This window comes from Salmo salar, chromosome 19, assembly GCF_965601325.2.
Source record: "Salmo salar chromosome 19, fSalSal1, whole genome shotgun sequence".
Taxonomy (NCBI): Eukaryota; Metazoa; Chordata; class Actinopteri; order Salmoniformes; family Salmonidae; genus Salmo; species Salmo salar.
This window is the reverse complement of record NC_138309.1, coordinates 46,208,193-46,222,107: the sequence shown is the minus strand read 5'-3', so window position 1 is coordinate 46,222,107 and position 13,915 is coordinate 46,208,193. Positions and strand designations below refer to the sequence as shown.

Sequence of the window (13,915 nt, the reverse complement as noted above, 5' to 3'; positions counted from 1 at the left end):
AGATAATAAACAGAGAGTAGCAGCAACGTAAAAGAGGGGGGGGGGGGCAATGCAAATAGCCTGGGTAGCCATTTGATTAGCTGTCCAGAAGTCTTATGGCCTGGAGGTAGAAGCTGTTAAGAAGTCTTGCCTTGCATTAGCAGAGAGAACAGTCTATGACTAGGGCAGCTGGAGTCCTTGACAATTTTTAGGGCCTTCCTCTGACACCGCCTGGTATAGAGGTCCTGGATGGCAGGAAGCTTGGCCCCAGTGATGTACTGGGCCGTACACACTACCCTCTGTAGTGCCTTGCGGTCGGAAGCTGAGCAGTTGCCGTACCAGGCAGTGATGCAACCAGTCAGGATGCCCTCGATGGTGCAGCTGTAGAACTTTTTGAGGATCTGAGAACCCATGCCAAATCTTTTCTGAGGGGGAATAGGCATAGTCGTGCCCTCTTCACGACTGTCTTGGTGTGCTTGGACCATGTTAGTTTGTTGGTGATGTGGACACCAAGGAACTTGAAGCTCTCAACCTGCTCCACTACAGCCCCGTCGATGATAATGGGGGCGTGCTCGATCCTCTTTTTCCTGTCGCCCACAATCATCTCCTCTGTCTTGATCACGTTGAGGGAGAGGTTGTTGTTCTGGCACCACACGGCCAGGTCTCTGACCTCCTCCCTATAGGCTCTCATCGTTGTCGGTGATCAGGCCTACCACTGTTGTGTCATCAGCAAATTTAATGATGGTCTTGGAGTCGTGCCTGACCATGCAGTCATGAGTGAACAGGGAGTACAGGAGGGGACTGAGCACGCACCCCTGAGGGGCCCCGTGTTGAGGATTAGTGTGGCGGCTGTGATGTTACCTACCCTTACCACCTGGGGGCAGCCCGGCAGGAAGTCCAGGATCCAGTTGTAGAGGGAGGTTTTCAGTCCCAGGGTCCTTAGCTTAGTGGTGTTGAACGCTGAGCTGTAGTCAATGAATAGCATTCCAACATAGGTGTTCCTTTTGTCCAGGTGTGAGAGGGCAGTGTGGAGTGCAATAGAGATTGCTTCATTTGTGGATCTGTTGGGGCAGAATGCAAATTGAAATGGGTTTAGGGTTTCTGGGATAATGGTGAGTGAGTGCTACGGGTCCGTAGGCAAGTTACCTTAGTGTTCTTGGGCACAGGCACTATGGTGGTCTGCTTGAAACATGTTGGTATTACAGACACAGTCAGGGACAGGTTGAAAATGTCATTGAAGACACTTGCCAGTTGGTTAGCGCATGCTCTGAGTTCATGTCCTGGTAATCCGTCTTCTACCCTACCTGCTACCTTGCCTGCAAACCTGCTTTCTACTCTACCTGCGGCCCTACCTGCTACCCTACCTGCTACCCTGCTCTCTACTCTACCTTCTACCCTTCCTTCTACACCGCCTACTATCCTGCCTACTGCCCTGCCTGCTGCCTGCCTGCTGCCCTACCTGCAACCCTACCTGCTACCTTGCCTGCTAACCTGCTTTCTACTCTAACTGCGGCCCTACCTGCTTTCCCTCTTCTACCCTGCTCTCTACTCTACCTACTACCCTTCCTGCTACCCCGCCTACTACCCTGCCTACTGCCCTGCATTCTGCCCTGCCTGCTATCCTGCCTGCTGCCCTGCCTGCTGCCCTGCCTGCTACCCTGCTGTCTGCCCTGCCCGCTACCCTGCTTTTTACCCTGCTTTCTACCCTACCTGCTGCCCTGCCTGCTGCCCTTTCTTCTACCCTGCCTCCTACCCTGCCTGCTATCCTGTCTTCTACCCTGTTTCTATTCTGCCTACTGCCCTGCATGCTACCCTGCCTCCTACCCTGCCTGCTGCCCTGCCTGCTGCCCTGCCTGCCACCCTGTTCTCTACTCTACCTGCCACCCTACCAGCTGCCCTGCCTGCTACCCTGCCTGCTGCCCTGCTTGCTGCCCTGCTTGCTGCCCTGCCTGCTGCCCTGCCTGCTGCCCTGCTTGCTGCCCTGCTGGCTGCCCTGCCCGCTACCCTGAATATCTCTTCATGATCCATCTTCTATCTCCTCTTGATCCATCTTCTATCGCTTTTTGATCCACTATTTCTTCTTGATCTTCTATCTCTTCCTGATCCATCTTTTATCTCTTCTTGATATATCTTCTGTCTCTTCTCCGATGCCTCTCAAAGTGGCAGGGGGCCGAGCAGAGAGCAGCACCCTGATGCTGTAGGAATGTGCACACATCTTCCATTCAGAGTGGTGCTTTGATGTGAACTGGTTAAAGACCCTCAGCCCCTCTCCTCAGTTCCAGACCCACAGCCTGTAGTGCCTCATGGCTGTATGGGTCTGCTGCTGCCTACTTTCATGGCCCTTGGATAAATATTCTGCTCATGTTTGGAATGAAGGACTTAAGATGTGTGTTCAGAGGAGTTTAGTTTATTAGGATCCCCATTAGCTACTGCACATGCAGCAGCTTATCCCCCTTTCCCTTTACTTTTCCTGGGGTCCACATGAAACATACAAATACATGACAAAGTATAGAACAGTTATAAACAAGAACAACATAAGATATTACATTAAATTAAACATTAAAATACAATAAAAGAGTTATACTGTATATAGGAAAGACACCAAGAGACAACAAAAATACTATTTACACACTATTCATAGATACTGTACATATTTATATTCTTATATACAGTTAAATTAGATATTTCGAAAGAGGAGAGGCGCTGTGATACAATATGTTTTTTAAGCTAAACTTTATTTTTGCCTGAGTAGAGGAGAAGAGGTTACCTAGTAGTCAAGGCTAGCCTGGCGTCTCATTCACTGGCGTACCATGGCTTCCAATTTGCTTTTAATTTCTGCTAGGATATAGAGTTTTTAACAATGTATTTTTACCTTCTGCTATGATCATTGTTAATGTTGGTGTCCACTCACCTTAGTCATTATATTCTGTAGATATGATTGATTGGATATAAGTTGTCACAACATTCATTTGTAAAAGTTAATTAAAGATATCATTTTCCAACACTGCATTATGTCACAGAACTTGGCTATGAAAACAGTTGACTTGCAGAATTTTCTAAAGTAATGGGAAACCATTAAACGGTTCGGCTTTATCTCATATCCTCAATGTCTACATCCTCCTAACCAGCCAGTGAACTTGCCGAGGACCAGGCACCGCTGTGAGATGGGCTGCCTTCTGGGTTATAAACTGTCTATGAACTTTTAAGGCTCTATTTAGTCTGTAAAGCTGAAGCGTTACAGATTCCGCCATAGAAATGTAAAGGTCATTTCCCATTGAGCCGACATATGCACCGTTTACCGTGAATGCAATCTCCGCTAAAGTGGGAACATTGCCTTTAAATGTCAATCACTCTGTAAAGCAGAACCTCATCTCTTTCTCTCTGTTTGGCAGGATCCACCCTGACTTGTCTAACGTGGTGTGTTGTCTCTGGTCTAACATGGTGTGTTGTCTCTGGTCTAACATGGTGTGTTATCTCTGGTCTAACATGGTGTGTTGTCTCTCTGGTCTAACGTGGTGTGTTGTCTCTGGTCTAACATGGTGTGTTATCTCTGATCTAACATGGTGTGTTATCTCTGGTCTAACGTGGTGTGTTGTCTCTCTGGTCTAACGTGGTGTGTTGTCTCTGGTCTAACATGGTGTGTTGTCTCTGGTCTAACATGGTGTGTTATCTCTGGTCTAACATGGTGTGTTGTCTCTCTGGTCTAACATTGTGTGTTGTCTCTGATGTAACATGGTGTGTTGTCTCTGGTCTAAAATGGTGTGTTGTCTCTGATCTAACATGGTGTTGTCTCTCTGTTCTAACATTGTGTGTTGTCTCTCTGGTCTAACATGGTGTGTTGTCTCTGGTCTAACATGGTGTGTTGTCTCTGATGTAACATGGTGTGTTGTCTCTGGTCTAATATGGTGTGTTGTTTCTGGTCTAACACGGTGTGTTGTCTCTCTGGTCTAACATGGTGTGTTGTCTCTGATGTAACATGGTGTGTTGTCTCTGGTCTACAATGGTGTGTTGTCTCTGATCTAACACGGTGTGTTGTCTCTGGTCTAACATGGTGTGTTGTCTCTGGTCTAACACGGTGTGTTGTCTCTGGTCTAACATGGTGTGATGTCTCTGGTCTAACATGGTGTGTTGTCTCTGGTCTAACATGGTGTGTTGTCTCTGGTCTAACATGGTGTGTTGTCTCTGGTCTAACGTGGTGTGTTGTCTCTGGTCTAACATGGTGTGTTGTCTCTGGTCTAACATGGTGTGTTGTCTCTGGTCTAACGTGGTGTGTTGTCTCTCTGATCTAACATGGTGTGTTGTCTCTCTGGTCTAACATGGTGTGTTGTCTCTGGTCTAACATGGTGTGTTGTCTCTGGTCTAACATGGTGTGTTGTCTCTCTGGTCTAACATGGTGTGTTGTCTCTGGTCTAACATGGTGTGTTGTCTCTCTGGTCTAAGATGGTGTGTTGTCTCTCTGGTCTAACATTGTGTGTTGTCTCTGGTCTAACATGGTGTGTTGTCTCTCTGGTCTAACATGGTGTGTTGTCTCTGGTCTAACACGGTGTGTTGTCTCTGGTCTAACATGGTGTGTTGTCTCTCTGGTCTAACATTGTGTGTTGTCTCTCTGGTCTAACATGGTGTGTTGTCTCTGGTCTAACATGGTGTGTTGTCTCTGGTCTAATATGGTGTGTTGTTTCTGGTCTAACACGGTGTGTTGTCTCTGGTCTAACATGGTGTGTTGTCTCTGGTCTAACACGGTGTGTTGTCTCTGGTCTAACATGGTGTGATGTCTCTGGTCTAACATGGTGTGTTGTCTCTGGTCTAACATGGTGTGTTGTCTCTGGTCTAACATGGTGTGTTGTCTCTGGTCTAACGTGGTGTGTTGTCTCTGGTCTAACATGGTGTGTTGTCTCTGGTCTAACATGGTGTGTTGTCTCTGGTCTAACGTGGTGTGTTGTCTCTCTGATCTAACATGGTGTGTTGTCTCTCTGGTCTAACATGGTGTGTTGTATCTTTTGTCTAACATGGTGTGTTGTCTCTGGTCTAACATGGTGTGTTGTCTCTGGTCTAACATGGTGTGTTGTCTCTCTGGTCTAACATGGTGTGTTGTCTCTGGTCTAACATGGTGTGTTGTCTCTCTGGTCTAAGATGGTGTGTTGTCTCTCTGGTCTAACATGGTGTGTTGTCTCTGGTCTAACATGGTGTGTTGTCTCTGGTCTAACATGGTGTGTTGTCTCTGGTCTAACGTGGTGTGTTGTCTCTCTGGTCTAACGTGGTGTGTTGTCTCTCTGGTCTAACGTGGTGTGTTGTCTCTCTGGTCTAATGTGGTGTGTTGTCTCTGTCCTCAGTACTCTGTGGTGTCATATAGTGATATTGTCGTTTCTTATCTCTCTCCTCAGTACTCTTGGGGAGGCCTGGGCTCAGCTAAAGAAGAGTCTGGCTGACGAGGCCGAGGTTCACCTCAAGTTCTCCTCTAAGGTAGAACACATTATGTTACACTTTACTCAAATGTAACACACTGGACTGTATTCTTTCTCAAAGGAAAACACTTTACACTTCAGAATGCAATTATATTCCATTTAATCTGGTTAATGGTTATTTGCAGAGGGATTGGGTTCTACCAAGAACTGTTTTGATCAGTTTGTAAGGCAAAGGGTTCTACCTAGAACCTTTAACATTCTAAGAATCGTTTTAAGAAGAAAGGGTTCTTTGATGATTCTTTGGAAGGCAACAAGGATTCTTTGGAAGGCAGGAAGAGTTCTACATAGAACCACATATAATATTTCCCGGCATGCTCTATTGCAGGGAGATTTTCCGAATTGTTTATTTTATTCAGTGGTGTCACGCCCTGACCATAGAGAGCCCTTGGTTCTCTATGGTGTTGTAGGTCAGGGCATGACATTTACATTTACATTTAAGTCATTTAGCAGACGCTCTTATCCAGAGCGACTTACAAATTGGTGCATTCACCTTATAATATCCAGTGGAACAACCACTTTCCAATAGTGCATCTAAATCTTTTAAGGGGGGGGTTAGAAGGATTACTTTATCCTATCCCAGGTATTCCTTGAAGAGGTGGGGTTTCAGGTGTCTCCGGAAGGTGGTGATTGACTCCGCTGTCCTGGCGTCGTGAGGGAGCTTGTTAGGGGGTGTTCTAGTCTTTTCATCTCTATGTTGGTGCCCTTGGTATGGTTCCCAATTAGAGGCAGCTGATGTTCGTTGTCTCTAATTGGGGATCATAATTAAGGAGTCCCTGTTCCCACCTACTTTGTGGGATATTGTTTTGTGTATGTGCATGTAGCACCACTACTTTCACGTTTCGTTGTTGGTTTATTGTTTTGTAGAAGTTTCACTGTTTATTAAAAGATGTGGAACTCTAATCACGCTGCGCCTTGGTCCGTCTCTCATCACGAACGTGACAAGTGGTGTAAAGTACTTAAGTAAAAATACTTGAAAGTACTATATAAGTTGTTTTTGGGGGTATCTGTACTTAATTTGACTATTTATATTTTTGACAACTTTTACTTCACTACATTCCTAAATACACTTTTGTACTTTTTAATCCATACATCTTCCCTGACACTCAAAAATATTTGTTACATTTTGAATGGCTAGCATTCCAGGAAAATGGTCCAATTCACGCACGTATCATACAAACATCCCTGGTCATCCCTACTGCCTCTGATCTGGCAGACTCACTAAACACACATGCTTTGTTTGTACATTTTGTCTGTGTTGGAGTGTGCCCCTGGTTATCCGTAAATAAAAAAACAAAAAAAATGATGTTTAATATATGGAATTTGAAATTATTTATACTTTCACTTTTATTTTCAGTACTTAAGTACATTTTAGCAATTACATTTACTTTTGATACTTAAGTATATTTAAAACCACATGCTTTTAGACTTTTACTCAAGTTGTATTTTACTGGGTGACTTTCACTTTTACTTGAGTCATTTTCTATTAAGGTATCTTTTCTTTTACTCAAGTATGACAATTGGGTACTTTTTCCACCAGTGCTTTTACTGTAATACAGTATCTGTGTTTTTGCATGTACATTGATTGGTTGATACATTTGATGCTAAACAAGATAAATAACATTCAGTTTTCTTAATAAACTAATCCAATCTGTTAGTTATTGGATGTATTGCACCCGTTACTGAGATGATTGTTCCAGTTTAGATGATTGAGGTTGTCTCAGTATTCAGTCTTCCCTGCCCTGGCACTCATTCTGAATGCATGTTGCAGGTGATCAACAATTCCACTTGTTGGATATCCTAACTCCGGCTGGATTCCAATAGGAATTACACATCACGTTGCAAGCCAGCATAATGTGATTTGCAGGCCTGACATGGCCTGTAAACCGGTAGTGATGGGGAAACTAAGCTTCCGGAAGCATTGAGGCTTTCCAATCAATTGTCTTGAAAATAGGTTAATTACTCTGAGCTTCTTTATTCGTTCACAATATACATTAGTGACATCTGCTGGTCAGTAATAGATAGCAATGTGTAATTATCAGATATACTCTTTTTTTTCCTCTACTGATTTAGGGAAAGGGAAAGGGAAAGGGGGATACCTAGTCAGTTGTCCAACTGAATGTATTCAACTGAAATGTGTCTTCCTAATCAAATATTTGTGGCACAGCGCTAAGTTGTTGGCTTTAGCAGCGTACAATCAGTTGGAATATCAAGTTTGCATCTTACATCATGCTTTCCCTTTTGTCTTCAAGTTAACTATTTTGGCATTATTTAGGATGCTTAAGACAGACGTTTATACTATACTAAATAAAATGTATCATTTGAACAACAGTGCAGATAGTGTGGATTCACATAAAACTATTTTCAAAATAGTGCACCTTGAGCAGGATTCAACCTCACACCCTCATGTTCCAAAGTTTCCTACTCTACCTGCTAAGCTACCGGTCAGGTGTAATTACAAAACCCTAACTAAATCTATCCACGGTATCTACGGTATCCATTAGAGGTCGATGTTTGAAAGCAGCTTCATCGAAGAAAGCACCCACAGCGAACTCATTGGGATCTGGGCATTTTGCAACAGACGGTTTGAAAAAGCACGTGATCAAACGACGTGCATCTGATGGAGTGATACACGCATCGGCACACTGCTTCGAAGTTAGCTGCTTGGCGATTTCGGCGCATACCTTGGAGCGCCAGTATCAAACATAACATCACGTTAGGGTATAACTAGGCCCGCAAAGAAAAGCCTTATGATCAGTGGTGATTTTAGCATGTAAATCTTGGTGGGGCAAAAACATTTTTTATACATGCCAGCAAAGCCACTACACAACACAACACTAAACAATACATTAATTGCACTATAATAACGACAAGCTGTGCCCACAAACAGTTAGGGCCTACACAAAGCTGTCCCAACAACAGAGCTTTCCTTTCAGGACCATGTAGTGAATCTTTACCACTGCTACACCTGGCTATCAGCAGAGCCTTGTCTGACAGCGAAATAATTCATTCAGCCTCGTTTACTGCCTTTTTAAAAAACATAGCTGATATGGCTGACCATATCTACCTGGCATATTGTATAATTTATGCAGCAGCATATAAGACATTTTTGGACTCACTTTGTTGTGCGCGGCGGTCCTTCTTTGGCAAATTTTGTCATCAAAGAAAGAGATAGATTTACAATTCTGAGTTGGATGACCGTTCAAAACATATTTTCCCAGTCTGACTTCCCAGTTCCAATGCTTGTGGTTAGCAACTGTCACCGATTCCTTCCAAACAACTCATTGTTGAATTTGCGATTTCCAACTTAAAAAAATATGTGTTTTTATTTATTTATTGAATATTCGAAACATACAATATACTTGCAGTGAAGCCGCTCAACAACTACATCATACCAGTCATCCAACAGATTCCCATTCAGAACAACACACAGAAGCATCCAGGGTCAATGCCCTGCTCAAGGGCATGTTGACCGATCTACCACCATGGCAAAAAACGTGAACCGAACCCTCCAAGATCCCCCCCACAGTTCCCCAATAGCTGTCCCTCAACCATTCGAGAACCCTCCCACAGCCCCCCAGGAAGAAAAAAAAAAATACAATTAATTCCATTCCCCACCCCCCAAGAACCCCCCAATGCACCAACAACCAAGAGAATGAACTAAAGAGAAAAAAGGAAATGACAGAAGAAAACAGCAAACAACAATGCAAATGTAAAAAATAAATGTAAAACAAAGGACATCAAGGACAACTAAAATAATAACAGCAATGCCAACTCTATGTTTGTGTGCATGTCTGGCACTATTACATGTATGTGTGTGTTCTTGAATGTGTTTATTTGAATGAGAGTGTGTGTATATGCGTGTACAAACACCTGCACGGCATCAGCCTCAGGCAAACCGGCATTAGTTGTAAAAACACTGCCACTTAGTGTCATTCAAATGTACTTTTTATTATGTTTTATTTTGACTTTTTAAATTTTTTAAAAACTCTATCATTCTATCTCTCACACAGCTCCCACTTGTCTCCAATTCCACATACCAACCATCAGTTTCCCTCAGGCCATCCCATCTATCTCTGCTGGCCACCGACTCTGGGTTTCTACGCAACACATATCTTTCAACTATGCTGTGATGTTTAACGTACAATTTCAATCTAACTACTCGAATAGAATCCACAGATTGCGAGTTGAAGATACATACTTTTACTAAGAGTATTAGTATATTAGTAATTGACTGACCTGGTCTCTCCAGATCTCCTAACAGTACTATTTCTAGGGCCAATTTTAGATCAATGCTATGCATTTTCAGACATTCCTGAACCTGAGACCAGAAACACGCTACCTGAGGACAATACCAAAATAAATGGTCTATTGATTCTGTATCCTCACAACAAAATCTGCAGAGCTTCGATGATTTTATGCCCCAAATATTCAACATTTTGTTAGTGGCAAGAATTCTATATAATAATTTTTGCTGAAAAGCATGAAGTCTTGCACTGTTTTATATATCAACTCATACACCCTGTACCATGGAATTGGTACAAAAAAATCTCTTCCCAACTATTTTGCAATCTGTATGGCACAGTTGTCAATATCCTGTCCTCAAATGAAACTGGTATACTTTCCTATTTATTCTATTTTTATTCCTCCACCAGTTTTGATCCTCTATATTGGGCAGACAGACCAGTTCCCTACCTCCTCCCGCTGCCACCCGCCTCCTCCATTTTTGTGGTAATTCTGTAATCAATTGGTTATACTCTTGGATTGAGCAGACCTTTCCGTACAATTCTGATAACTCCATGAAGGACATAACTCTACCATTCCAATTTACAATATCATTTAAGAACAAAATACCCTTTTCAAACATCTTTTCCATAAATACAGGTATTTTATCAACCAGCACATTTGAGTTCAGCCATAATATTTGTTGTAATATTTGTTCTATCTTTTCAGGGGGATGAAATTGAAATTGTAGCCAGCTCTGCAATGCTTGTTTGAAAAAGAGAGATACTTTGAAAAAAGTATAATTTTCAATTCATCGAAAATGAGACATGGCAATCTGCACAAAGGAAAAAGGCCATTTTTAAACAATGGATGAGCTATTCTTAGTAATCTACTTGAGAACCATTTAGGGTTCAAATAAAACTTTTGAATTAGTGAAGCTTTTAGAGAGAGGTTTAGTGCTTTTATATTTAATAATCTCAACCCACCCAATTCATATTCATTATATAGATAGGCACATTTTATTTTGTCTGGTTTAGCATCCCAGATAAAGTGAAATATTTTTTTCTCATATGATTTGAAAAACTAATAATCAGCACCATAAGTAAGTGAGTAAACTGAGATATGACTAAGGAGTTAATCAGGGCAATTTTTCCATAAATAGACAGGTATTTACCTCTCCGTGGTTGCAGGATCTTGTCTAGTTTTCTATTGAAATTCATTGTGCAGAGCTTATTTATATATTTTGTGAAATGAATACCAATTATGTCTACTTCACCATCAGCCCATTTTATAGGTAAACTGCAGGGTAATGTAAAAGTTGTATTTTTTTAAGGATCCAATACGTAATATTGTACACTTATCATAATTAGGTTTTAGTCCAGAGAGTACAGAAAAGTTATCTAGATCTTCAATGAGACATTGCAGGGATCTAGCTTGCCGACTTAATATAAAACTTGAGTCATCGGCATACATGGACACCTTTGTTTTTAAGCCTTGGATTTCTAATCCTCTAATGTTGTTATTGGATCTGATTTTAATAGCTAGCATTTCGATGGCCATAATGGATAGATATGGTGACAGCGGACACCCTTGTTTAACTCCTCTTGACAATTCAAAACTCTCTGAGAAGCAGCCGTTATTTACTATTTTACACCTGGGGTTGCTATACATTATTTTTACCCATTTTATAAGAGAATTACCGTAATTGAAAAATCCAGGCATTTGTAAATAAATTCCAGTCTTACTTTATCAAATGCCTTTTCAAAATCTGCTATAAATACCATTCCTGGCTTCTTATATGTTTCATGATGTTCTATTATTTCTAGTAGATCAGGATGAACAATACCTGGTAAAACCCTTTTAATTCTGAGTGCTATGCATTTTGCTAGTATTTTTGCATCACAACATTGAAGTATAAGGGGCCTCCAGTTTTTTAGATAGACTGGGTCTTTATATTTGTCATCTGGTCTTGTTTTAATAATAGAGAAATCAGACCTTCCTGCTGAGTACCTGACAGACTATCATTTCTATAGGAGTAGTTGAAACAATCTAACAATGGAGCTTTTAGTAAATCAAATAATACTTGATATACCTCTACCGGTAGGCCATCAAGCCTTGGGGTTTTTCCAGACTGAAAGGAAATAATAGCCTCAAACAGTTCTTCCTCTGTAATTTGGCCTTCGCACTGATCTTTCTGTACATTTGTTAATTTTCCATTTTTTATATTATTTGGAAAGAATTCCTTACCATAATCTTCATTCAGTGGGAAAGGATGAGACGGAAAAGAGAATATCTGCCTAAAATAATTAGCTTCCTCTTTTAAAATTTAATTCGGAGAATCATAGAGGACTCCGTCTTCAGTAACGAGTTTCTGCAAATTCTTTTTGTTAGCGTTCCTGTATTGGAGATTCAGGAAGAATTTTGTGCAGTTTTCTCCATATTCCATCCAGTTTGCTTTATTTTTGTAATAGATTACATTAGATCGTTCTTGAATAAGTTTCTCAAATTATTTTGTTTTTCCTCTAACTTATTTTGTATCTCTGTAGTATTGTTTTTATTGCTATCTACCTGTACTATCAGTTCATGGATTTCCCTTCTTAGTCTTGTCTCTTTAGCCAGAAACTGCTTTTTTATTATTGATGAATATTGAATTGAATGACCCCTGAAGGCACATTTAAAGGTATTCCAAACAGTAAGGGGATTTACTGAACCTATATTATACTGGAAAATTTCAGTTATAAATTATTTTGTCTTAGTTAAAAACAAGTTGTCCTCCAGTAAACTTTTATTAAATTTCCAATATCCCCGCCCACGTGGAAAATCCATAAGAGTTATGTGAATGCCAATTAGATGATGATCCGATCGCATTCTGTCTCCTATTAAAGCTTTTTTAACCTTTGATGCAAGAGAGAAAGAGACAAGAAAGTAGTCAAGACAACTCGCCTGATTAAGTCTCCTCCATGTATATCTCACTAGGTCAGGGTTTTTCAGTCTCCAAATATCCACTATTTCTAATGTGTCCATAATATTTGTGATTTCCTTAAGGGCACGGTGATGATAGTTTGTAGAGTGATTACCTTTACGGTCCATTGAGGTACTTAACACCATAATGATTAGATCATTTGTTGCCTGTAAATTCAATAAATTGGTATAAATGTTTTCGAAGAAGTGTGGATCATCCTGATTTGGACCATATAGATTAATGAGCCAAATCTCTTTTTCGTCCACTTTCATATTCAAAAGGATCCACCTTCCTTGCGAATCATTCCTGACTATTTGGACATTCAGATTGACATTTTTGTTAATTAATATCATCACACCCTTTGAGTTCCTTTGTCCATGACAGAAAATTATTTCACCACTCCATTCCTTTTTCCACACAACTTCATCTAAGGATGTAGAGTGAATTTCCTGTAAACAGTATATGTTATATTCCTTTTCTTTTAGCCACGTAAAGACTGGGCTTCTTTTTTTATAATCTGCTAAACCATTACAATTATAACTGGCTATACTTATTTCACCCCTTACCATAACTAGATACTATTCTCAGTCTAAATTGACCATAATTAGTGCTTGTAAAGTTACTGCTATCAGAGGTATTGTGAAGGTCAAGACTAGAGCTTTCAAATATCTGATATTTAGAATTCAATAAAATAGGTTCTAGCAATATTTGTTTTATTCCCTTTCCTGTTTGCCTGTGAGCCAATGCCACAAATGTTAGAAAATTGAGACAAGATATTATGTGTGTCGCAAATCTGAGTAGGTTGATGTGTATGATATTGGATGTGATATAGTGAGAGTGTGTATGATGTCTGTACAAGAGTAAGAATATAATGTGTGATGTCCAAATAAATAATAACTCTGCCAATTTGCATGGTTGAGTGTCTATGTGTGTAACATGTAGTGCTTATAGCCTTAATATTCATGATGATAATTGTAATCCATATTGTATCACCATCATAGTTGCATCATAATTACCTTTAACATAATTGAAAAACACATCCCAGCATTTCCATAGCAATTGACGTTTTACATGATCATGAAAGAGACCTGGCATTACTCTAGAGACGGCTTCACTACAGTACGGAATGTATTCCGTACAATATGTTATTATTCCCCAATGCCCCTATTCTGATATCTTCCCCTTGCTTGTTGTAAACATATATATAAACTTGTTTTTTTTTCGTAACTTGAAGTCCCTGTAGAATCTAGTACAGCCACAGTGTTATGAGATGTCTCGGAATAGCTGTCCA

At 40.8% G+C, this 13,915-nt stretch overlaps 1 protein-coding gene across 1 annotated transcript in view; it reads left to right on the top strand.

The window, feature by feature from the left end:
- The window catches only part of LOC106578854 (growth arrest-specific protein 7), a 111,807-nt gene that overhangs the window by 82,120 nt on the left and 15,772 nt on the right, over positions 1-13,915 (top strand). The window contains exon 9 of the mRNA XM_014158079.3: positions 5,361-5,439. Coding sequence (XP_014013554.1) covers positions 5,361-5,439 — 79 coding nt within the window. The remainder of the gene's footprint in view (positions 1-5,360; positions 5,440-13,915) is intronic.